This window comes from Molothrus ater, unplaced genomic scaffold, assembly GCF_012460135.2.
Source record: "Molothrus ater isolate BHLD 08-10-18 breed brown headed cowbird unplaced genomic scaffold, BPBGC_Mater_1.1 matUn_MA110, whole genome shotgun sequence".
NCBI classification, from domain to species: Eukaryota; Metazoa; Chordata; class Aves; order Passeriformes; family Icteridae; genus Molothrus; species Molothrus ater.
This window is the reverse complement of record NW_023416566.1, coordinates 184473-209922: the sequence shown is the minus strand read 5'-3', so window position 1 is coordinate 209922 and position 25450 is coordinate 184473. Positions and strand designations below refer to the sequence as shown.

At 51.9% G+C, this 25450-nt stretch overlaps 1 protein-coding gene and 2 pseudogenes across 1 annotated transcript; 2 read left to right on the top strand and 1 right to left on the bottom strand.

The window, feature by feature from the left end:
* LOC118700991 (zinc finger protein 208-like) overlaps positions 1–13916 on the top strand; it is a 123405-nt pseudogene extending 109489 nt beyond the window's left edge.
* Positions 6240–7273, bottom strand: LOC129047094 (zinc finger protein 239-like; annotated as a pseudogene).
* A 10212-nt stretch (positions 13917–24128) lies between the features above and the next one.
* Positions 24129–25061, top strand: LOC129047096 (olfactory receptor 14A16-like). The gene has a single exon (XM_054518248.1). It carries the CDS (start codon positions 24129–24131, stop codon positions 25059–25061), a length of 933 nt encoding a protein of 310 aa, XP_054374223.1.
* The last annotated feature ends 389 nt before the right edge of the window (positions 25062–25450 follow it).

The window sequence follows — 25450 nt, the reverse complement described above, 5'->3', positions numbered from 1 at the left end:
AGGCTCCCAGCAGAGACACTGATCAACTTAATTTACAGTTCTGCAGTCCCTGTAAAAGATCAAACATTCCTTTGATGATCCTGTGTGTCCCTTTCAACTCAGAATGTCCTGGGATTCTTGGATTACAATTCCTGCTCTGCTTCTCTCATCCCCTTGTTTTTTTATAATCAAAAGAGAAAAAAATCCCCTTGCAATAGTGTTAGAACAGTAAAGTAAAAACCAGACATTAACTGGAAGTTTCCAGGTGTCCCAGTGGGGATGGGGCACACCCGGGCCCTGATTTCAACAATTTATTAAGGTTGATTAATTAGGATATTGAACAGGAACATCCAATATGAGATTCACTTACCCCAGTTACACACCCCTGGCTCAATCCATTGGAGTAGGTCCAAGGGCTTCTTTGCCTTCACTTTTTGTTATGACTGCTCACATTCTGGTCAAAAACCAAAATGTTCTTCTTGTAGGTCCTCTTACTGATAAAAGGATGATACAGGATACCATATGTATTGTATACTATATGTATTTCAGGAATGCATTTAGACAGTCACCTTATTTTTCTAAAATCAAAGAAAAAGGTTAGGGAAAATAGTAAAGGTAATAAAGGATTATAGTTATAGATGTATATAATAGTAATAGAGTTCATTAAGAGTTTAATAGACTTAAAAAAGGAATATAGATTTATAACTATGTAATAGTAATTTGTAGAGATACAAATATATGAAAATTGTATAAAATAAAAAAAATCTTTTTGTCATCACCCCAATGTTCCCATCCTTCTCCAAGCAGGAAATGGAAAACACTCTCAGGAAAGCTCCTGATCTTTCCAGCAATCCCAGGCTTACCTTCTTTGGGAAGTGCCCTGCGGAGCTGTGCCCAGGCTGGTCTGGAGCTGGGAGCAGCCCTGCCCCACCCAGCCCCTCTCAGCAGCAGCCCCTGCCCTGCTCAGGGCGGCTCCTTCCCCCCAGAGCTTCTGCCCAGCGCTGGGAGAAACTGCCAGGGCTGGCTGAGAGCTGTCCCTGGCAGGCAGCAGAGTCCCTGCCCCAGCACAGCGCCCTGGGCTGCAGGACCCTGCTCTGCAGGACAGCCCTGGGCACCCCTGGCTGCTCTGCACAAGAGAGAAGCAGAGAATGTACTCACAGGCTCTGCAGGCATTGGCATGTTCCAGCTGCAGGAGATGGCTCCAGGAGCTGCAGCTGCATTGTCCTGCAGCCAGAGGTTCCTGTGCCAAGGGCTGGCAGTGATTGTGCCCCAGGCACTTCTCAGCCCCTTCCCTGCCCTGACTGATTGAAGCTCTCTGTGCCTCTGTGCTGTGCCCGGGCTGGCTGCAGGCAGTGCCCCAGCCCTGCTGGGCTGGCAGAAGAGCTGCTCCTCAAGAGAAATGTGCTTCTGAAGCTCTTCTTGGTGAGCAGGAGCTGCCTCTGGGCCAGGAGCCCAGCCCAGCTCAGCAGCACAGACACAGCACAAGGACTTTAATCAGCCTCTGGGGCTTTGTGCTCAGGCCCTGGACATCAGTCCCTGAGAGGGAGCTGAAGAAACCTCTCCAGAACTCCAAGGCAGAATCCAACTCCAAACTTTCTTGGACTTTTAATGGGTCCCAGATAGGGACAGGACTGAGCAAGTGTCCCCAGGCCCCAGGCAGAGCAGAGAACTGCAGGCAGTGATGACAGGTGGGGACAAAGAGAAGCCAAGTGTTGGTGCCCTGGGGCACAGCAGGGTCTGTGCCACCAAGGGCTGGGAGGAGACACCTTGTCCTGAGGCCCTGGGGCCTCCTGGCACAGCCCCAGCCAGGCTGGGCACTGTCAGCCCCTTGTCATGCCCTCAGCATCCCCCCCTAGCCCACATCCCAGTGGCCTCAAGGATCTGCTGCAAGGAGTCCCTGGGGAGCCTTGCTCAGCAATGGCCCTGGGGGCTCCTTCATGCTCCCTGCAGGGACTGCAGGTTTTTCAAAGGACTTTGGGTTTGGCTTTTGCCTTGGAGTCTCTGAGAGGTTTGTGCAGTCATGGCCTCCAATTATCTGCTGTAATTAGTCCCTGGAGAGGCTTTGTCAGTAGCAACACTCAGTGGGGCTCATTAATACTTCAAGGTACTTCAGTTATTTGAAGGTACTTGGTGTTTCCCTTTTGATCCAGACTCTGTGAGAGTTTTGTGCAATCATGGCCCCAATTATCTGCTTTAACGAGTCCCTGGAGAGCTTTGTACTGACACTCAGTGGGGCTCATTAATGCTTTCAGATACTCAAATTTTTAAGGTAGTTTGGATTTTCTTTTCCACTCTGAATCTCTGAGAAATTTTTTGTGCCATCCTGGCCTCCAGTCTGTTCTCCAAGGAGTCCATGAGGAGCCTGTGTTGGGGATGGACCTCAGAGGGACCCATTCATGCTTTGAGACACTTTGGGGTTTTTCGTCTGACTTTGACTCCTGGCAAGGTTTGTGCAATCTTGTCTCAGGCCCTGAGGTTCCAGGCTCAGCTCCAAATGCACAGTGAGGCTCATTAGGATCAAGCAAATCCTGACAAACCTGGCTCTGCCTTGATTTCCCTCTGCTTGAGTGCAGTTCATCAGAAATGTTTCTGTAGTGGTTTTGGTTCACCAATTTGAAATTTCTTGCAGAACGCCTCAGTTATTGTGGTGTGTTCAGAGTTCGTTGATTACCAATGCACTCACTAGAATATAATTACTCATTTCCTGCTGTGAGATAGGATTAGGAGAAAGGCAAAACAGTCTCAAAACTTTAAAAGGGTATAAAGAAAATTTATTAATTGAAACTAAAAGAAAGAGTAATAAGAACAAAACTTTCAAAGCACTTCTCCTCTCCCTACAACCTTTTCTTTCTTACTAACAATGTAAAGAGACAAAATCTAGAAATTTCAGTCAGTTTACCACATCTAGAATAGTCTTTCTTCAGCTCACTTAGGGAGAGGAGTCTTTCTTTCTTGCTAATGAAGACTTCTCCATAAGAAAACAGTTCTCTTGTGGCTCTCAATGTCCATGAATAGCAGCTGCCCGGAAAAATCTGCAATTGTGATGTTCCTCCCAGTTTTTCACAGGTCTTTTACAGCTGTGTTTATGGGCCATGTCACCTTATGGGGTATTAGTTTAAAGATGAGCTGTTTAAGAGTAAATGTTCTCCTTATCTATTTCTGAAACCATCTTCATCTCTGAGAAGAGAGGTCTTCTTCTCTCCCTGAGGGCACAGTTTCATCACTCTTTTCTTTTTCTGCGTTCAAACTTCTCATGGGATCACAGCTACTTCAACATTTGCTTATTTTGCATGGAGGCCTTTGCTGAACAAGTCATCTCCCCATACTTTTCAATGCTTTGTAGGGAAAAAGAGAGTCTGATGTATCAATTGCATCCTTCTCCATAGCTTTACAAGAGGATTTCTGCCCCAAGATCAAGGCATCTCCTCATCCCTCCCATCTGGGACTCAACTTCCTCTTCACTGACCTCAGTATCTTCATGTTGCTCCTCTGTGTGTCTGCACTCTGTCCTTTTCTCTCTCTCAAGGGAGGATGGAAGCACTGAAAGAGTTCATATCTCACCCAGGGCCTGCAGATGGTTCCGTGACCCCGGCCGGGCTCGGTGCTTGCGGTAGGAGCTGTTTTACGATGGAGGTTTCTGCAGCGGCTGTGCTGGGGCTGTGTCAGGATGGGCCGCGCTGGGGCAGGGCCAGGATCTCAGCAGCCAGGCTAGAGCACAGCAGCAGCACGGCCGGGGGCCGATGGCTTCTCCTGCCCCTGCCCGGGGCTTGCGGCTGAACCCCAAGGGTGGCAGAATCTTGGCCGAGCCGGCGCGGCCCGGGGCTGCTCCTGGGGCCCGGCGGATCCTGGCTGGGCCCGGGCAGGTGGCGGGGCAGGGCTCAGCAGGGCCCAGATGTTCCCAACTGCAGCCATGGCCCGGCCCGGCCTCAGCCCCGCGGCCTCCCCTGCCTTGCCCGGCAGCCGATGGGGCCTGGCGGGGTCCCTGGGATGGGGCCCGGCCCCACGGCAGGAGCCGCCCGGCCCGGCCTGGCTGAGACGGGGCCGGGTCAGCCTTGTTACCTCTGTGCCAGCCAGAAGGGAAAGAGACCCTCCTGGGCATTCTCATCTTTAACATGTGTCTTCACAGAGGCGTGTACAGTTTCCTTAGTGGTTTAACAGATTGTCAATTCTCAAAGATAATTACTGATTGGATTTTTAGTCAGACACGGAGGAAACTGCTAGCAGCTTCTCTTAGAACATCACTTCCATGATGCCAAACCCTCACAACAGCACAGAGCACAGAGTTCCTTTGTCCATATGTAGTGTTCATGTGCCCAAGTCCTCAAAAACGCTTCTTGGGAGATCTCTGGGCCCTTTCCAAGGTTTTTTCAACTGAAAGCATTCAGCTCAGAGTCTAAGAAAATCACCAGAGGATAGGGCCAGCCTGACCTGTCTGTCCTTGCTACTTTTGTCTGGGAGCAATCTTTGGATATATGGAATTTGGGAGGCCAAATTCTAATTTTGGCCATGGACCCTGGACATGAAAGACAGTTCTTTTCCATAGGAAGGAAGGAACAGAGCCCCAGTGTTTGCCAGGCAGAAGAGAGTGACCACCAGAGGACAAGGCCAGCCAGAAGTGGCAGTTGTTTTTTTTGAGAGAAACCCTTGCATATAGGAAAATTTTTAGAGAGAATACCAATTTTGGCAATGGACATTTAAAAAGAGGGATGGTTCTTTTCTATAGCAAGGAAAGCATGGAGCCCCAGTGTTCCAGGAGCTCATGAGAGGCAGCCCTTGACATCCCAACATCAGCCAGACCTGTCAGGTGGCCCCTGGGAGGCCAAGCCAGCCAGGCCTGTTCCATGTTCCCTCAGTTCCATGGGGCCCCACAGTGTCCCAATGGTCCCTCGCTTCCATGAGGCCCTGAGGTGCCATAATGCCCCCTTGGTGACACCAGGCCCTGAAGGGTCCCAATGGTCTCCATGGTTCCATCAGGCCCCACAGAGCCATAATGGTCTCTGGGTTCCATGAAGCCCCACTGTGACACCATGGCCCCTTGGTTCCATGGGCTCCAGTGGTGCCACAAGGATCCCCTTGGTTGCATGAGGTCCCCACAGTGTCCCAGTGATCTCCAGGGGAAGGGAAGAACCCAGACCCAGTGTTGCAGGGGCAGCCACCAGAGGTCAAGGCCAGCCAGGCTTGATGGTACTGGCAGATTGTGCCTGGGAGTAACCTTTGGATATACAGAATTTTGGAGGTGGAATCCCAATTTCAGACATGGACACCTGGAGGATAAGGATGGTTGTTTTCCATTGGAAAGAAAGCATGGAACACTGATTCAACAGTGACATTTGGGGATCTATGGGGAGCATAGGGATCGTGACCCAACAGGAGCTTCACTAACACGGCCTGAAGCTCCCGCTGTGTCCATGACAGGAACCCCTGTGAGTGTCTGGGACATCCCGGCTCATTGGCAGCCTGGGGACTCCTGGGATGTCACCATGGAATGGCTGTGACTGCCTCTGACCACAGGGCTCTTTACCAGCCCAGAAACCCCTCGGAGGTCTCCATGGAGCCCCTGTCTCTGTCTGTGGCATTGCAGCTCTCGAACAGCCTGGAGATTCTTGGAATGTCCCCATGGAACCCCTCTGAGGGCCTGTGACAAATCTGATCCTTAGTAGGCAACCATCACCAGGCCCCTGTTGCTATGGGCAGTTTCCATAGCAACCATCACCAGCCCCCTGTTGCTATGCTCAGTCCCTTGGCAGCTCCATGGAGACCCCATGCCAGGGGTGGTTGCCATGGCCACCACGGCTGGCACCCTGGGATGCTCGGTTTCCACGGGCCGGGCTTCAGGAATGGGATTCCCCAATTTCCTGCTCCCGCTAAAACCGCGCTGCCCTCACTGCCCTCTCACCTGCCATGGAAAGCACAAAAGGCAAAGATCCCGGGCTGGGGAAAGAACAATTTATTGGGAACAGCAACGAGATAAGGAACAAACAGGAACAGAAACAATATTGATAACAGAAGGGATAAGTAAAACTATTTACAGAGAAAACTACAACATCAACAACGAGTTCTTCCTGGCAATGTATTTCCTCCTGTCTGGAAAGGACACCCTTTTTCTCAGGGAGAGAGAGAGTCCCTTTCCTGCCCCTGGCAATGAACTGAGGTGGGAGTGAATGTAATGACAGGGCCATGGCCAGACCCTCATGTTCTCCAATCCCACATCATGTCATTGGCAGGGGCAACAAAAGGTACAGGTGTCTTCCCAGCATGGATCACAGGGAACACGGATCACCAGGGCCCTGACCAATGTGGGTTCTCCAATGGGGGATGAAGCTGGAACAGTGCATGAAGCTCTTCCTGCAGTTGGGGCATTTGCAGGGCTTCTTTACTGGTGCCTCCGTTGGTGTCTGCTCAAGTGAGAGCTGCTGGTGAAGCTCTTCCCACACTGGGGACACTCGTAGGGCCTCTCCCCAGTGTGGATGCGCCGGTGGGTGATGAGGGTGGAGTTGTGCTTGAAGCCCTTCCCGCAGTCAGGGCAGAGGAAGGGCCTCTCATCCGTGTGAATGCGCTGGTGCTGGAGGAGCTGAGAGCTGGTGTGAAACCTCTTCTGACACTCGGGGCACTGGTAGGGCCTCTCCCCTGTGTGGATCATTTGGTGGATGATCATTTGGGGCTTCCTACTAAAGGTCATCCCACATTCCCCACAGTTGTATGGCCTTTCCCCAGTGTGGATCCTCTGGTGGCAGATCAAGAGAGACTTCTGCCTAAAGCTCTTCCCACATTCCCCACATTCATAGGGTCGTTCCCTGGTGTGGGTCTTCTGGTGGGAGATCAGGTTAGAGTTCTGGCTGAAGCTCATCCCACATTCCCCACACTTGTAGGGCTTCTCCCCGGTGTGGATCCGCTGGTGCCTGATGAGGTGGGAGTTGCGCTTGAAGCCCATCCCACAGTCAGGGCAGCGGAAGGGCCTCTCATCCGTGTGAATCCGCTCATGCAGGAGGAGATCGGAGTTGGTGTAAAACCTCTTCTGACACTGGGGACACTCGTAGGGCCTCTCCCCAGCGTGGATGCGCTGGTGGGTGATGAGGGCAGAGCTGCAGCTGAAGCCCTTCCCACACTCCCCACACTCGTAGGGCCATTCCCCAGTGTGGATCATCTGGTGGCTGATCAGGGTGCTGCGCTGCCTGAAGCTCTTCCCACACTCCAAGCACTTGTGGGGCTTCTCCCCATTCTGAAGCTGCTTAGGGACCACCAGCTCTGAGCTCTGGCTGAAGCTCTGCCCACCTTCCTGGCTCAGGGTGGGTCTTTCCTCCTCAGAGCACCCTGGGCTGGGTTTGGAGGCCCTCTTCCTGTAGAATCTCTGGGGATTTTCCTCCCCATTGGATTCCTGTGCCCTGGAGCCACTCAAAATGGCCTCATCCATGAGTTTCTGCTGTGGGGATTTCACCTCTCTGGTCTCCATCCTCAGCTCCTTCCCGGGGGGAGGAAGGACAAGGAGAGGATGGGATTTGCCTCCGTGCCAGAGGGAAGGGGAAGGAGATCCCCCCAGTGCATCCCCGGCAGGACGGGGTTGGCAGCAGGGTTGTCCTGCAGCCAGGGGCTGTGCTGGGCTGGGAGATGGAGCAGGAGAGAGGGGGAAAGGGGCACTGACTTCCTCCTCACCTGCCTGGGTGTCCCGGGGCTCCTTCCTCTTCCTCGCAGCCTCCTCCTCCATCTGGCAAAGGTTTAGGGATGTGAAATCCTGTTTTGGGAGGAAAGCAAGGGATGAGCGCATTGAATTTTTTACTGGTTTGAAGGCAAACCTGGGGAGGGTCTAGGCGATAATTACAATTTAATAAGAAAATGGAGATCAAGGCAATGATACAGAAACACTGCCTTAAACTGACCGAGTCAGGATATAACCTGACACCCTGCTGCTGGTCAGGCTGGTGGCTGCAGTCCCATTAAATGGTGGCTTCAGTCCTGTGGGAGTGATGAACGTGATTCTGTCCAAGCAGTGATCCTGTAGAAGGGTCTGGTCTTCCTCTGGAGGTCCAGTGGTGGTTCTGGAGCTCTTGTCCTCTGGGAATCCAGTAGGCAAGCTGCTCCTGGTGTTGCAAGGTTCACCTTATATGCAGGTAGGAATGCTTGGATCCTCCCCCTGGGCGGAGCATCCCACAATGGGATGATGGAATTTTATCAGTCCTGCAGTGACACTCAATGGCCCATTCACAGAAGATATCTCCCCTGGAGGGCGTTATCAGGGCTGAGTTATGGAAGAGATAAAGAACACCGCCCCACCTGTTTATAGCAGTTGATGAAGATGGGCATTGAAAACATGCATTGGGTTCCATCTTACACTGCAGCCTGAAACAGTGGGGGAATCCCTGCTCAGGGGGTGAACACCACCCCCCTTACCCAAACTGGCTCAGGTGTAAAACCCCCACCCCGGGAAGGCCACACACACAGGGGACAATGTCACACTTGCCCTGCCCCAGGGGAGGTCTCTGTCCCTCTCACTCTGTGGCTGTCCCTCCCTTTTCTCTTTCACAGGCCGGGGGGCTTTGCCAAATCTAAGAATAATTTTTTTTCTTTGTCCCTGTCACCTATGTGACATCTACACAGAGCTTTCCCTTCCTTTTCATAATCTTTTCATAAAAGAGGAATTGCAATGTATTGGGCCGAATTTCAACTTTTCTTTTATCAGAATGTACCAGCAGCTGAGCTGGAGCTGTGCAGGACCAATGGATTTTGGAATTGCCACAAAATTGCTTGTACTGTCAGTTTATTCATGTTTGGGATTTGTTTTGGTTTTCACCACAAGTGACTTGTGGGAAGAGCAAATTCAAGGCATTTCATATCGGGTTAAGTTTGATTTTTGTCAAGAAACAACTTTACTTTTTCCAGTGCCCAGGGAATGCTCAAGGGGTCACTGAGCCTCTCACACTGGGGGATGCTTGGGAGGGCCATGGGAGGGTTGTCCCTGTCCCTGTCACCCCAGGCCATTCCCCAGGGGTGTCCCTGTCCCTGTCACCCCAGGCCATTCCCCAGGAGTGTCCCTGTCCCTCTCACCCCAAGCCATTCCCCAGGGGGTGTCCCTGTCCCTGTCACCCCAGGCCATTCCCCAGGGGTCTCCATCATTCTCACCCCAGGGAATGCCTGGGGGGTCTCCCTCCCTCTCTCCCCTGTGCCAGGGGGTGCTCGGGGCAGTCTCTGTCCCTCTCAGCCCAGGGGATGCTCGGGGCTCTCTGTCCCCTGGCCCTGGGGGATGCTCGGGGGGTCTCCATCCCTCTGGCCTCAGGCAATGCCTGTGCAGGGCTGGGCACCAGGGGCTCTGTGTCCCTCTCACCGCTGAGGCTGCTCGGGGCTGGGGGGGCTCTGCCACCTTCTCACCCCTGTGGAGGCCGGGGGGGTCTCTGTCCCTCTCAGCCCTGCTGGGACCGCACCCAAACATCATCAGGGTCACAGGGACAGAGACACCCCCAAAGCCCCAGAAGGGCTGAGCCTGGAATTTGGGTTGGGGCTGAGGATTTAGGAAGGGGCTGGAATTGGGGCTGGGCTTGGAGTTGGGGCTGAGATTTGGATTAGAGCAGGGATTGGGGTTAAGGCTAGACATGGGATTGGCTTTAGGGCTGGGGTTGGTATTGGGTCTGGGGCTAGACGAGTCTGGGACTGGGATGAGATTAAATACAGAACAGTGAGTGTTTCTAAATGTGGAGTGAGATTGAGACCAGGATCAGGGTCAGGTTTGGGACTGAGCTCACCCAGAGCGGGACAGGGAGGATGTCACTGTTGGAAGGTTTGGGGAAAATCCTGGATTGGGGAAAAACAAGGTGTGAATGCCTTGGGTTGGGGATTCCTCTTGCCCAAGTCCATCTCTAGAAGTCACCTGATGTCCAAAAATCAAGAGTGAATAAAAAAATCCACCAGGAGTTTCCCATTTCCAGTCTCATCCCTCTGGGCTTCTGGTGGTCCCCCATCTCAGGGCTGTTGGGGATCCCATGGGTCCTGGGGATCCACCCTCCCCAGGGTCCTGCTTAGGGATTCTGGGAGGTTTTGGAGTCCCAGGGTCCCCCTCTGAAGCCTCCCTTCAATCCAGCCACTTGGGCTTCCCCCTTCTTTCCACCACCCTGTCCTGGTTTAGGGCAACTTTGGTTGAAAACCTCCAAAAGGAGTTTCCTCTAGAATGCAGATTCAGAAGCCCCACCCTCAGCCAGTTCGGGAAAATATTTCCTTGGAGAAAAGTGGAAAAAAACTTTATTTACCAGGCAAAGCATTCACCAGCACAAAAATTGAACAATATTAAGCAATAAAACTTCCTGCTGCTCCAAAAGAGATGACAAACTCCACAAGTCCCTCCGAGGGCTGAAGCTCGGATCACTCAGTCTCTTATCAATCTCTTATCAGTCTCTTATTAGTCTCTTATCAGTCTCTTATCTGTCTCTTATCAGTCCCTCCAGTGCTGGAAATGCCACTGCCCAGGCCCGGCCAGGTGGCCACAGGTGGGAGCTGCCAGTGGTGTTCTGGGTGTTGAGTGCAGAGCAGGTTTAAACAGCTCCAAAGAAAAAGAAAAACCACAGTCCAGGGAGCTTCTCTTCCTCAGCGAGCTCAAAACTAACTAAAAGCAAAGGAGAGCTCTGTCCTGCCCTCTGTCCATCCAGGAGCCGGAATGTGGAGGAGTGAATGCAGTGTCTGAAAACAAACTGCAGCTTCTTCCTCCTCCCCTTGGCTCTCAGAACCAGCCTTAAAGGTGCAGAACTCATTTCTGGGCTAAACGGACCGATGGGGCACGAGCATCATGAAGTCACCCCAGGACGCGCCCCTGTCAGGGTCAGGGGGTCCCGTCCCCGCCTCATCTCGGGCTGCCGGGGGTGCCCCAGCTCCGGTATCGCCCCTTCCCCTCTCCCCGCCCCGGGGGTCCCCCGTTCCACAGCCCCGGCTCTCACGGGGATCCCCAAAACCAATGTCCCGCCCCGTCAGTACCGGGCCATCCCCACGTGGACCCCCGGGACCCTCCCGAGGGGCGATCGCGGCTCCTCTGCCCTCGAAAAAGCTCCTCTTAGGGAGCCCGGAGATATCCGGGGCTCGAGTCCGGGATCTGCCGGCTCCGAACACGCTCCAAAAAAATCCTCCCGGAGACCCGTGGTTGGAGTTATTTGGGAATTTAGCTACTTGAGCTGGGCTTCTTGTGGGACTTTTAGCAGCCTTGTGTTCCTCACCTTGGAGTAAATGAACTTTATCAGTCACTCTGATACCATTTGCTCCCTCTCCCCCTGTGATTTTAAGAAACTTTTCAAGAAGGACAACAAAATATTTTCTTTTTCCTGGCTACCCACAACAGCCATTTTCCTCATAATTTCTCCCATAAGTTCCACAGGAGGAAGGAGGGACTGTTTCCAAGTTTCCAAGAGTTCCTCCAGAGAGAACCACAACCTCTTCAGAGGGAACCAGGCTGTTGTCAAAGGCACTTGGAGTCAGACAACAGTGCCCTGAACTCACTGTGCCAAAATAATGTTGCAATTTGGTTAAGAAAATTTCCGGAGTAATGCCTCCACCTCAATTAAGGTGCTAACAAGACCAAATCCAAGGTGGATTTTATTAAACAGTAAATGTGAGGTAGAGTTGGAAAGAAAGAGAAAAGGGGGGGAGAGCAAAGGAGTGACAGGGACAGAGACCTCCCCTGGGGCAGGGCAAGTGTGACATTGTCCCCTGTGTGTGTGGCCTTCCCGGGGTGGGGGTTTTACACCTGAGCCAGTTTGGGTAAGGGGGCTGGTGTTCACCCCCTGAGCAGGGATTACCCCACTGTTTCAGGCTGCAGTGTAAGATGGAACCCAATGCATGTTTTCAATGCCCATCTTCATCAACTGCTATAAACAGGTGGGGCAGTGTTCTTTATCTCTTCCATAACTCAGCCCTGATAACGCCCTCCAGGGGAGATATCATCTGTGAATGGGCCATTGAGTGTCACTGCAGGACTGATAAAATTCCATCCTCCCATTGTGGGATGCTCCGCCCAGGGGGAGGATCCAAGCATTCCTACCTGCATATAAGGTGAGCCTTGCAACACCAGGAGCAGCTTGCCTACTGGATTCCCAGAGGACAAGAGCTCCAGAAGCACCACTGGACCTCCAGAGGAAGACCAGACCCTTCTACAGGATCACTGCTTGGACAGAATCACGTTCATCACTGCAACAGGACTGCAGCCACCATTTAATGGGACTGCTGCCACCACCCTGAAGAGCAACAGGGTGTCAGGTTATATCCTGACTCTGTCAGTCTAAGGCAGTGTTTCTGCATCATTGCCTTGATCTTCATTTTCTTATTAAATTGTAATCCTGGTTAAGACCCTCCCTAGGTTTGCCTTCAAACAAGTACAAAATTCAATGTACTTATCCCTTGTTTTCTTCTCAAAACAGGATTTTCCATCCCGTGAACTTGGCCAGATGGAGGAGGAGGCTGTGAGGAAGAAGAAGGTGCCCCAGGAGCCCCAGGCAGGTGAGGAGGAAGTCAGTGCCCCTTTCCCCCTCTCTCCTGCTCCATCTCCCAGCCCAGCACAGCCCCCGGCTGTAGGACAACCCTGCTGCCAACCCCGTCCTGCCGGGGATGCACTGGGGGGATCTCCTTCCCCTTCTCTCTGGCACGGAGGCAAATCCCATCCTCTCCTTGTCCTTCCTCCCCCAGGGAAGAAGATGAGGATGGAGACCAGGGAGGGCAAATCCCTGTGGCAGAATCTCGTGGAAGAGCCCATTTTGAGTGGCTCCACGGTGCAGAATTCCAACAGGGAGGACAAGTTCCAGAGATCCCACAGGAGAAGGGGCTCCAAACCCAGCCCAGGGTGCTCTGAGGAGGAAAGACCCACCCTGAGCCAGGAAGGTGGACAGAGCTTCAGCCAGAGCTCAGAGCTGGTGGTCCCTGAGCAGCTTCATGATGGGAAAAAGCCCCACAAGTCCTTGGAGTGTGGGCAGAGCCTCAGGCAGAGCAGCACCCTGATCAGCCACCAGATGATCCACACTGGGGAATGGCCCTACGAATGTGGGGAGTGTGGGAAGGGCTTCAGCTGCAGCTCCACCCTTTTGACCCACCAGTGCATCCACACTGGGGAGAGGCCCTACAAGTGTCCCCAGTGTCAGAAGAGGTTTCACACCAGCCCTGATCTCGCCAGGCACCGGCAGATTCACACAGAGGAAAGGCCCTTCCACTGCCCTGATTGCGGAAAGGGCTTCCAGCGCAACTCCTACCTCATCAGGCACCAGCGCATCCACACTGGGGAGAGACCCTACGAGTGCCCCACGTGTGGGAAGAGGTTTCAGACCAGCTCAAATCTCCACCTGCATGAGCGGATTCATGCGGATGAGAGGCCCTTTTACTGCCCTGATTGCGGAAAGGGCTTCCAGTGCAACTCCAACCTCATCAGGCACCAGCGCATCCACACTGGGGAGAGACCCTACGAGTGCCCCACGTGTGGGAAGAGGTTTCAGACCAGCTCAAATCTCCACCTGCATGAGCGGATTCATGCGGATGAGAGGCCCTTTTACTGCCCTGATTGCGGAAAGGGCTTCCAGTGCAACTCCTACCTCATCAGGCACCAGCGCATCCACACTGGGGAGAGACCCTACGAGTGCCCCACGTGTGGGAAGAGGTTTCACACCAGCTCAAATCTCCGCCTGCATGAGCGGATTCACGCGGATGAGAGGCCCTTTTACTGCCCTGACTGCGGAAAGGGCTTCAAGCTCAACTCCACCCTCGTCACCCACCAGCGCATCCACACTGGGGAGAGGCCCTACGAGTGTCCCCAGTGTGGGAAGAGCTTCACCAGCAGCTCGCACTTGACAAAACACCAACGGAGCCACCAGTAAATGAAGCCCTGCAAATGCCTCGATTGCAGGAACAGCTTCATGCACCACTCCAATTTCAACCCCCATGGGAGAACCCACATTGGAAAGAGCCCTGGTGATCCATGTTCCCTGTGATCCATGCTGGGAAGACACCTGTACCTTGTCCTGCCCTTGCCGATGACCTGATGTGGGATGGAAGAACATGAGGGTCTGGCCATGGCCATGTCATTACATTCACTCCCACCTCAGGTCATTGCCTGGGACAGGAAAGGGACTCTTTCTCTCTCTCCCTGAGGAGAAGGGTGTCCTTTCCAGGCAAGAAATATTGTAGCCAGGCAGACCCTGTGAGTTGTGTTGTAGTTTTCCCTGTAAACAGTTTTATTTATCCCTTCTGTTATCAATATTGTTTCGGTTCCTGTTTGTTCCTTATCTCGTTGCTGTTCCCATTAAATTGTTCTTAACCCAGTCCGGGATCTTTGCTTTTTCTGCTTTCCATGGGAGGCGGGAGGGCAGCGAGGGCAGCGCGGTTTTAGCAGGAGCAGGAAATTGGGGAATCCCATTCCTGAAGCCTGGCCCGTGGAAACCGAGCATCCCAGCTGGTGGCAGCCCTGGTGGCCATGGCAGCAGCCTTGGGAGCGGGTCCCAGGCTGGGGCTGTGGGAACCTCTTCCCTCTGGTGCCCAGGGACAGGAGTGGAGGGAGCGGCTGCAGCTGAGTCGGGGCAGGCTCAGGTTGGATGTCAGGAAAAGGTTTTTGCCCAGAGGCTGCTGGGGCCCTGGCCAGGCTCCCCAGGGAAGGCTCCCAGCTCCAGGGCTCTCTGAGCTGCAGCAGCGTTTGGCCAGCGCTGCCAGGCCCAGGCGGGCATTGTTGGGGTGTCCTGTGCAGGGCCAGCAGTTGGACTGGAGGATCCTGATGGGTCCCTCCCAGCTCAGCCAATTCTGTGCTTCTGGGATCCCATCAGCCTGGGGATGGGGCTGCCAATGGTTGCCATGGCAACCGCCTCTGGCTGCAGGCCTGAGCTGGTGTCCATGGCAACCACCCCTGGCATGGGGTCTCCATGGAGCTGCCAAGGCACTGAGCAAAGCAACAAGGGGCTGGTGATGGTTGCCATGGAAACTGACCATAGCAACAAGGGCTGGTGATGGTTGCCATGGTAACTGAGCATAGCAACAGGGGGATGGTCATGGTTGCCATGGATACTGACCATAGCAACAGGGGGCTGGTGATGGTTGCCTGCTCAGGATCAGATTTGTCACAGGCCCTCAGATGGGTTCCATGGGATCTTTCCAAGAGTCTCCAGGCTGTTCCAGAGCTGAAATGTCACAGGCAGAGTCAGGGGCTCCATGAAGACCTCCCAGGCCTTTCTAGGGATGGTAAAGAGCCCTGTGGTCTGAGGCAGTCACAGCCATTCCATGGTGACACCCCAGGGCACCTTGGGCTGCAAAGGCACCGATCTGTCACAGGCACTCACGGGGGCTCCACGGTGACATCCCAGGAGTCCCCAGGCTGCCAAAGAGCCGGGATGGCCCAGACACTCACAGGGATTCCTGTCATGGGCACAGTGGGAGCTTCAGGCAAAGTTTATTAGAGAAACTCCTGTTGGGTCTCGAGGTGCAGAAAGGAGCCCCAATAGCCCCCAGAGATCCCCAAATCTCAGCACTGAATCAGAGATGACACCAACTCAGATCAGAAGGCTAAGGGCTAAAAGCCACCTGTTTTTTCAATGCTCTTCTTTTATATCTTGGTTTTCTACAGGTGGACCTCATTGGCCATTTAATCAACACATTTCACATGATTGGCCAATTAAGACAACACCCTTCAGTAAACAACTTTATGGAAAAAAGCCAACTTATTTCAAACATTGTCAGGGCACCAGTTATTGATGTTTGTTTTATGTTGGGCCTTTCTGGGGTCACCCTTGATGGGGTAAACCCTCTGTAGCAGTTCTGTGCCATGTAAAAGGAGATGCATGGGACTTTTTTGGTCTTCAGCTTCTTGTTTATGGTTATCTTATCTAAAGTTTTGCATTGCTGTCCACACCAGGCTCAGCACACTGGAAAAGCACCGCAAAATGGCCCCAAAATGTACGGTTTCAAAGTCTTTTAAGGTTGTCTCATCCAATTAACTCTTAAAACCTACATTATTTCCACTTATCTGCCCATACCTCTCCCCTTGACTGTCCACATAACCTCTGCACTCTTCTTTCCTTGACCAATCACCCTGTGCCACCAACACTGCAGAAAATGGACTAGAAGAAGAAGAAGACAGGGACTACACCCCAATTCCTCCATCTTGCTTCCTATCTACACCATACTAAAAATCTCAAAACCTAAATTTCTCACCCAAGTGACATGCTATACTAGCCTCTAATCTATTTCACACTTTGGTAAATTCTAATCTGTCTCAAAGTCTTGGAAGTCCTCTCCATTGGTGAAGGTTCAAGGCAGTGTTTCTCTGGGAGTCAGGATTCCTCAGAGCAGACAGAGAAATATTCCTTGTACCCTGGATTCCCACACATTTAACCTAAAAAACTTTGAAGATTTTAAGTTATCCAAAAATGTTCCAGCTAAGTAGGATTAGAAGGAGATGAAATAGAGAACAACAGAAAGATAGAAGATCCAGAGAAAGACACACAGATGGGTACCAACTGCTCAGGTTTCAGCCTGACAACAAAAGAAACACCAGGAGAAGGCAGGATCCAGACCCTGCGCTGGCCTCATGCTGCGGCTTTTAAGGCCCTGGGACTTCATGGCCCCGCCCCTGGGGTGGGACTGCCAGTTGCTTGTCCAATCAGAGCCAGGGTAGCACCAGCTGCTTGTGTGTGATTGATTGATTGACAGCTGGGCCAATCAGAGCTGGGTTAGTACCGCCCCTGCTGTGTAATTGACAGCTGTGCCAGGCCAGGGCTGGGGGCGGGGCTCTGTCCCACCACAAACCAAAGCCTGACCCGGCCCTGGCCCGACATGGGACAGGTCTGCCTGGTTTGGCCTCCTGGGGGCTGTCTGACAGGTCCCACTGAATTTGGCATGTCAAGGGCCACTTCCCATCTGACCGTGAAGCACTGGGGCTTTTATTCCCATGGGAAAGAACTGTCTTTCTTGTCTAGGCACCCATGGCCAAAATTGGGATTCTGCATCTAAAATTCTCTATATCCAAGGGTTACTCCCAGACAAAATCTGCCCATACAGTCAAGTCTGGCCAGCCTTGGCCTCTGGTGAGTGCCTCTCATCTGCCCCTGCCCCACTGGGGCTCACTTGTTTCCTTCCTATGGAGACCATTGTGACACTGCGGGGCATTGTGGAACCAATGGGCCATGGTGACACTGCAGGCTCTTGTGGAACCTGTTACACTGTAGGAACTTGTGGAACCAAGGAGAACATTGTGACCCTGCAGGGTACCATGGATCCAAGGGGCCACTGTGACACTGTGGGGCCTCGTGGAACCAAGGACATCACTGTGGCTCTGTTGGGCCGCATGGTCCCAAGGGGCCAGTGTGAAGCAGCAGGGCTTTGTGGAACCAAGAGGCCATTGCTGCATTTCAGGGCCTCGTGGAGCCAAAGGGCCATTGTGATCCTGCAGGGCACCGTGGATCCATGGAGAGCATTGTGGCATTGCAAGGCCCCATGGAATCATGGAGACCATTGTGACACTGTGGGGCCTCATGGAAGGAAGGGGCCATTGTGACACTATGGGAACTTGTGGAACCAAGGGAATCATTGTTGCACTACTGGGCCCCAATGGAACCAAGGGGCCATTGGACACAGCCAGGCTTCATGGAACCCAAAGGCCATTATGACACTGTGGGGCCTTGTGGAACCATGGAGACCATTAAGATCCTTAAGGACTTGTGTAATCAAGGGGCCATTATGACACCTGAGGGCCTCATGGAAGCCAGAGAACCACTGTGGCACTGCAAGGCCTCATGGGAGCAAGGAGCCATTGTGACACTTCAGGGCCCTGTGGAAGCAAGGGAACATGAAATAGGTGTGGCTGCCTTGGCCTCCCAGGGGTCACCTGACAGGTCTGGCTGACCTTGGAATGTGGAAGGCCACTCCCATCTGCCCCTGAAACACTGGAGCTCTGAGCTTTCCTTTGTATGGAAAAGAACTGTCCATCTTTTCCAGACATCCATGGCCAAAATTAGGATTCCACCTCCAAATTTCTGTGTATCCAAGGATTGCTGCGAGTGAAAAGCTGCCAGGACAGACAGGTCTGGCTGGTCTTTTACTCCTGAGTGCCAGAACTCACCTGTTTTCTAAACACTGGAAAGGGCTCGCTGCTTTTCTTTGTATGGAAATAATCATCCTTCTGCAGGCCCAAATGTCTGAAATTAGGACTCCACATTCATAATTTCAAATATCCAAGGGTTGCTCCAAGCAAACCTGCCAGGACAGACAGGTCAGGCTTGCCTTGGCCTCTGGTGGTTGCTGTTCATCAGCTCCTGAAACATGGGGGCTCCGTGGTTTCCTTCCTATGGAGACCAATGTGACCTTTGGGAGCCTTGTGAAATGAAGGGGCCATTGTGACACTGCAGAGCACCATGGATCCAAGGCACCATTGTGACATTGTGGAGCCCCGTGGAACCAAGGACATCATTGTGGCTCTGTTGGGCCACATGGTCCCAAGGAGCCAGTGCAAAGCAGCAGTGTGGGAGTTAGCCTGGCTGCAACTCAGAGTCCAACAGATTTTACCCCAAAAAATTGGGCATGAGTTTCAAGCCCTGGGAGTCATTTGTTTAAATTAAGGTGAACTTGAAAGTTCTCCAAAAATCCTTTAGTGTTGTTATGCTAACTTGTCTAGGTTCTATTCCCCTATTGGTTACTTCTTTCTCCTATATGGTTATTGTTCTTGAGTGTTCTACCCCCAAGTGTCTATGTTGTTGCTCCGCTTTGTTTTGGGTCTTTGGATCCTGCCCCTCATACTTGCTCAGCTTCTCCATGTTTATTGTTTTTCACCCTATTAATTAAGTTCCTTTTAAACAACCTCATTGATCCTGCTCCTTTTCATTTCCGCAACCCTTGCCCTGAAGTCAGGGAACCAGAGAGGTTTGTCGCAGCCACCTTCACTGTGACCTTTGGCGCCCAAACAGGGACCATGACGCTCAGGGCTCCCTGTGTCAGTCACATCAGCTGGGGTTAGCTGATGGATAGGCCAGCGCTCCCCAGGATTTTGGATTGTGCCATGTTGTTGTTCTATTTCTGGAGTCCCATACTGTTGTTATCAGATTTCTAAAGTCCATACCTCCTTGGCGTGTTCTTATGGCTGCAGATCTTCACAGCATGGACTCCTTCTTCTTCTGCATGTTGTTCTCTCTTAGATTAGGGCTCCTTCAAGGCTCTCCCGGTCTGGCTAACCTGCCCTCTTTTATCCCAGTTATCTTCATTGGTCACAGCTGCAGCCCAACAAAGGACATCGCAGCTGCAGCCCATCAAGGACAATCTGGACCTCCAGGGGCAAAGCCTCTATACAGATATTCAAGTGCAATATATTTCCTCTACTATATTTCCCCCTTTTCTTTTACTTACAGAACCAGGTTTTATATACAATACTTCAAGTACAATATATACATTTCTTCATGACTCAAAGGCCACGTACAACACACATAGCTCTTTGCTCAAAGGCCATACTCTTTCACAGGTCCTTGACCCAAAGGCTATGTTCTCTCGCAGCTCTTGGCTGTCTTATCTTCTGACAACTATCTGCAGCTCTTGGCTGACACAGTTCTTGGCTGTCTCATCTTCTACCAACTATCACGTCGGGATTACCCATTGTTGGTGTTCTATTTCTGGAGTCCCATACTGTTGTTATCAGATTTCTAAAGTCCACACCTCCTTGGCGTGTTCTTATGGCTGCAGATATTCACAGCACAGACTCCTTCTTCTGCATGTTGTTCTCTCCTAGATTAGGGCTCCTTCAAGGCTCTCCCAGATTGGTTAACCTGCCCCCTTTTATCCCAGTTATCCTCACTGGTCGCAGCTGCAGCCCAATGAAGGACATCGCAGCTGCAGCCCATCAAGGACAGCCAGGACCTCCTGGGGCAAAGCCTCCATACAGATATTCAAGTACAATACATTTCCTCTACTATAGTGCCAGGCCAAGCGGATTCATCGTTGCTTCAAAGGACCTTGCACAGGATCAGCAGGGACAACAATGGTTTCACCTGCATAGGATTGCAGGTGGGTTTGGGGAAATGCAAGACATTTATTGCCCATTTTGCCACTGTGTTTTTACAATATGAACCCAAGTCCCATTATCGATTTGATGTGTTCTGGTGGCTGTTCCCCCTAAGACAGAGAAAGAGAAAAATGGGCAGCCAGATGTCCAAAGTAGAAAGGAGTGCATATGGATGCTTTAAGTTAATTCTCACTGATCAAGACAAAATATTTTCAAAGAACGAATTAAAATCAATCATGAGGTGGATCACTAAAAATTTTCCAGATGCCTCTGCTGATGAAATCCATACCACTGAAGTTTGGGACTCAGTGGGAGTTAAATTGTACAACCTTTTGATTAAAATGGACCCCGTGGCACCCTGCATGCTCCCCATCTTCCACACCATCCTTGAGACCCTTCACCAGCAAGCAGTGTGCTGAAAACTCAATCCATTGGTCACTGCAAACACGGGACCTCCCCTCAAACCTGCCTTTCTCAGACCTTCCACGATGGTCCAAGATGGCAATGGCCACACTGTCTTGGAGCATCATGCCCTGGAGACTCAAGATGGAAGGAACGCGAATGTGGCACAGGAGCCCGACCATCCTCCCTCCATCTTGGCTTCTCCACTTCCTGCTACCACAGCCTTCTCTTCCGCCCTGAACGAACCTCCAGACTCCACCCCCACAACTGCGGGTCACGCCCCCACTGTCAATCATCCTCTCCACCCTGGGCAATGCCTCCAGTTAAGGAAGGAGACTGGCAAACAACCTCAAAACTCCTCATTGCCCTGGTATGTTATGAAAGAAGGGGGCAGAATCCCAGGTATCAGCCATTGCTTTATGGGGAAATCAAGGATCTGTGTAGGGCAGCTAAAGACCATAGGAAGGACTTACCTTGTTTTAATGGCCTAATGAGGGAGAGGTTTACAGCACATCTCTTAACCCCCTATGATTTAAAATATATTATGACCATGTTGTTGTCACCTACAGAATACACCCTGTGGGAAGGGGGATGGAAGTGTTTACTAAATCAATTCATAGCAGACTATGCTAATAATGAGGCAAGGGCAGAATTGACAATCAACCACCTAGCTAGGGAAGGACAACACAGCCTGCCAGAGGATCAAGCAGCAGGTATCCCCAGAGAAGTATTGGATGATATCAAAGAGATGGCTTTGAAAGCTTTAATCCAGGTATCGGATGGTAGCACCCCCAATTTGGACTACCTTGGGTGGCTGCAGCTAAAGCTTTAGGACAATCAGACCATCCTGGGTGCCTGATAAGTAAGCAAACCAATGCTGCCTCCCTCACATTGAGTGGCTGCTCTCAGACACAGAGACCATCAGACACGCCACCTTGCAGAACAGCGATAGAGTTTTTACTCGGGGCACATGGGCATGGCTGTGTAGACTCTGAGGGCATGTGCTGCATGAACCTCTCCAGCCACAGCGCGTCAATCCACAAGAGCATTCAGGCACTGAAGGAAGGGTTCAAGAAGCTTCAAGTGGAAAACAAAGACTGGTTCAATAAACTCTTCCAATCCAAGGAACTAAAGGTTTGGATGATGTCTACTAAAACGAGACTATTAATTGTCTTAGTGGTTGTCGTTGCATTGCTAATTGTCTCATATTTGTTTGAATACTTTTAGAAAGTCTTAGAAAACTCTTTCAGTTCCATCTTTGTTGTAAAACAGAAAGGGGGAAGATACCCAACACAGGCTCCTCATGGACTCCATGGAGGAGAGAATTGGAGGCCAGGATGGCACGGAAACCTCTCAGAGACTCAGTGTGGGAAGGAAAATCCTTAAAAGTACCTAAAAGTATTCTTAAATCCATAAAGCACCTTAAAAACCTTGAGTATCTCAAGGCATTAATGAGCCCCACTGAGTGTCAGTAGAAAGCTCTCCAGGGACTCGTTAAAGCAGATAATTGGGGCCATGATTGCACAAAACTCTCACAGAGTCTGGATCAAAAGGGAAACACCAAGTACCTTAAAATAACTGAAGTACCTTGAAGTATTAATGAGCCCACTGAGTGTTGTTACTGACAAAGCCTCTCCAGGGACTAATTACAGCAGATAATTGGAGGCCATGATTGCACAAACCTCTCAGAGACTCCAAGGCAAAAGCCAAACCCCAAGTCCTTTGAAAAACCTGCAGTCCCTGCAGGGAGCATGAAGGAGCCCCCAGGGCCATTGCTGAGCAAGGCTCCCCAGGGACTCCTTGCAGCAGATCCTTGGGGCCACTGGGATGTGGGCTAGGGGGGGATGCTGAGGGCAGCACAAGGGGCTGACAGTGCCCAGCCTGGCTGGGGCTGTGCTAGGAGGCCCCAGGGCCTCAGCACAAGGTGTCTCCTCCCAGCCCTTGCTGGCACAGACCCTGCTGTGCCCCAGGGCACCAAGACTTGGCTTCTCTTTGTCCCCACCTGTCATCACTGCCTGCAGTTCTCTGCTCTGCCTGGGGCCTGGGGACACTTGCTCAGTCGTGTCCCTCAGAGGGACCCATTAAAAGTGCAAGAAAGTTTGGAGTTGGATTCTGACTTGGTGTTCTGGAGAGGTTTCTTCAGCTCCCTCTCAGGGACTGATGTCCAGGGCCTGAGCACAAAGCCCCAGAGGCTGATTAAAGTCCTTGTGCTGTGTCTGTGCTGCTGAGCTGGGCTGGGCTCCTGGCACAGAGGCAGCTCCTGGTCACCAAGAAGAGCTTCAAAAGCACATTTCTCTTGATGAGCAGCTCTTCTGCCAGCCCAGCAGGGCTGGGGCACTGCCTGCAGCCAGCCCGGGCACCGCACAGAGGCACAGAGAGCTTCAATCAGTCAGGGCTGGGAAGGGGCTGAGAAGTGCCTGGGGCACAATCACTGCCAGCCCTTGGCACAGGAACCTCTGGCTGCAGGACAGTGCAGCTGCAGCTCCTGGAGCCATCTCCTGCAGCTGGAACATGCCAATGCCTGCAGAGCCTGTGAGTACATTCTCTGATTGTCTCTTGTGCAGAGCAGCCAGGGGTGCCCAGGGCTGTCCTGCAGAGCAGGGTCCTGCAGGCCAGGGTGCTGTGCTGGGTCAGGGACTCTGCTGCCTGCCAGGGACAGCTCTCAGCCAGCCCTGGCAGCTGCTCCCAGCGCTGCGGGACAAGATCTGGGTGGCAGGAGACAGCTGGTGAGGCTTGGGAGTGTTCTCCTTGTGTGGGGAGGATGCTGCTTTGTTCAGGGCTGCTCCCAGCATGGCATTTACCTGCAGAACATTTCCAAGTAAGTTATACAGGGACCACAGCGATGCAGGGACTGGATGAAAGGGGAAATCATGGTTTTTAAATCTATTTTTCTGGGTTGTCTTGATAGGAAATTGCACATAGATATTTATCTCTCAGTTCAGGTTTAAAAAAAAAAAAACAATCCTCTCAGATGTTTCTAAACCAGGCAGTTACAGAAATCACCACAGAGCCCCTTAGAGGCAGCATCAGTGCTGCTTTTCCAGCCTCCTCAGGGTTGCTCTTGTTAGCGTTCACAAACACATAATCACAGAAGCGATTATATGTGGTCCTTTTTATTCAAGAGCTCTGGTAATCAGGGTAGTTTCCACCCAAATCTGATTCCGACCATACATTCGAGGTGAACGTGTTTTATACTCTATCATTACTTAACTTTCATGTTAATTATGAAACTTATATTCATCTATTGTATACACAGATTTCAGCTAAACATAGCTCCCTTTAAACTTCCAACATAGTTTCTCACAATTCTTCCTTTGGTTATTTAATAATTATATTTAATTACTAAACAATCATCACATCTAACAATTATATCTTTTATCATACTGCTAACACAGGGACAGTGATCTGAGAAAACACAAAGGCTAATATTTTCAAAGACTATTTTTAACATTTTCCAGGGCTCCACTATCACTCTGACGTTGCCCTCAGAGCCTGCAGAGCCAGAGCTGCCCCTGGGCAGTGCCTGAGCTGGGAGGGCTCTGCAGGGCAGAGCTGAGCCCCCAGGGCTGGGCTGGGCTCTGGCAGCACTGGCAGGGCCCAGCCCTGGGCACAGGGAAGCAGCTGCTGGCAGGGACAGCTCCAGGCAGCAGAGCCCTGGGCAGGCAGTGGGGGGAAAGTGCGCCCAGCCTGTGCTGGGACATTTCAAGTCCTCTCCAAACCCAACTATTCCATGATTACTTTTCTTACAGATCCCCACGCCACGGCACAGCAAATGTCGAACAGCAGCTGCATCAGGCACTTCCTGCTGCTGGCATTGGCAGACACGCGGCAGCTGCAGCTCCTGCACTTCTGCCTCTTGCTGGGCATCTCCCTGGCTGCCCTCCTGGGCAACGGCCTCATCATCAGCGCCGTAGCCTGCGGCCACCACCTGCACGCGCCCATGTTCTTCTTCCTGCTCAACCTGGCCCTCAGCGACCTGGGCTCCATCTGCACCACTGTCCCCAAAGCCATGCACAATTCCCTCTGGGACACCAGGAACATCTCCTACACTGGATGTGCTACTCAGGTTTTTTTTCTGATCTTCTTCATAGGAGCAGAGTATTTTCTCCTCACTACTATGTGCTACGACCGCTACGTGTCCATCTGCAAACCCCTGCACTACGGGACCCTCCTGGGCAGCAGAGCTTGTGCCCACATGGCAGCAGCTGCCTGGGCCAGTGCCTTTCTCAATGCTCTCATGCTCACAGCCAATACATTTTCCCTGCCCCTGTGCCATGGCAATGCCCTGGGCCAGTTCTTCTGTGAAATCCCACAGATCCTTAAGCTCTCCTGCTCACACTCCAACCTCAGGGAAGTTGGGCTCATTGCTGTTAGTGTGTGTTTAGCATTTGGCTGTTTTGTGTTCATTGTTTTCTCCTATGTGCAGATCTTCAGGGTTGTGCTGAGGATCCCCTCTGAGCTGGGACGGCACAAAGCCTTTTCCACCTGCCTCCCTCACCTGGCTGTGGTCTCTCTGTTCCTCAGCACTGGTATATTTTCCAACCTGAAGCCCCCCTCCATGTCCTCCCCATCCCTGGATCTGTCCCTGTCAGTTCTTTACTCAGTGGTGCCTCCAGCCCTGAACCCCCTCATCTACAGCCTGAGGAACCAGGAGCTCAAGGCTGCAGTGTGGAGACTGATGACTGGATGGTTTTGGAAACATTAAGCTGCTGACCAATTTCTGCAAATCACTTGTAATAAAAGTCATCTTAGATAGTACATGTTGGTTTAATTTTGGAAGTTCTTTCTCTTTTTATTTTAGGTTTTTAATCTTTTCCACAAATAAATATCATTTATTGTACCATTTCTCATTTTGTTTCCCTCCACCTACCCTGTGGCCACAGACTGTGTCAATGAGGGGTTGTGCTCTCAGTGGCTTTAAATGAACTAACGGATCTCCCAGAAGAGTTTTCAGCAGAGATGCCCTTTTGTTGCCTTCTCTGGAGCTGCAGCAGCAATGTCTGTGTGCAGAGCTGGGACAGATCAGTGCTGGCCCAGCAGCTGTGCCCAGCAGCAGCAGCAGCAGCACTTGGTGTTGCCAGTGCTGCTGCCGTG

Bases quoted from the DNA above. Each gene is read 5' to 3' on its own strand.
- LOC129047096 (XM_054518248.1), top strand. From the start codon at position 24,129: ATGTCGAACAGCAGCTGCATCAGGCACTTCCTGCTGCTGGCATTGGCA.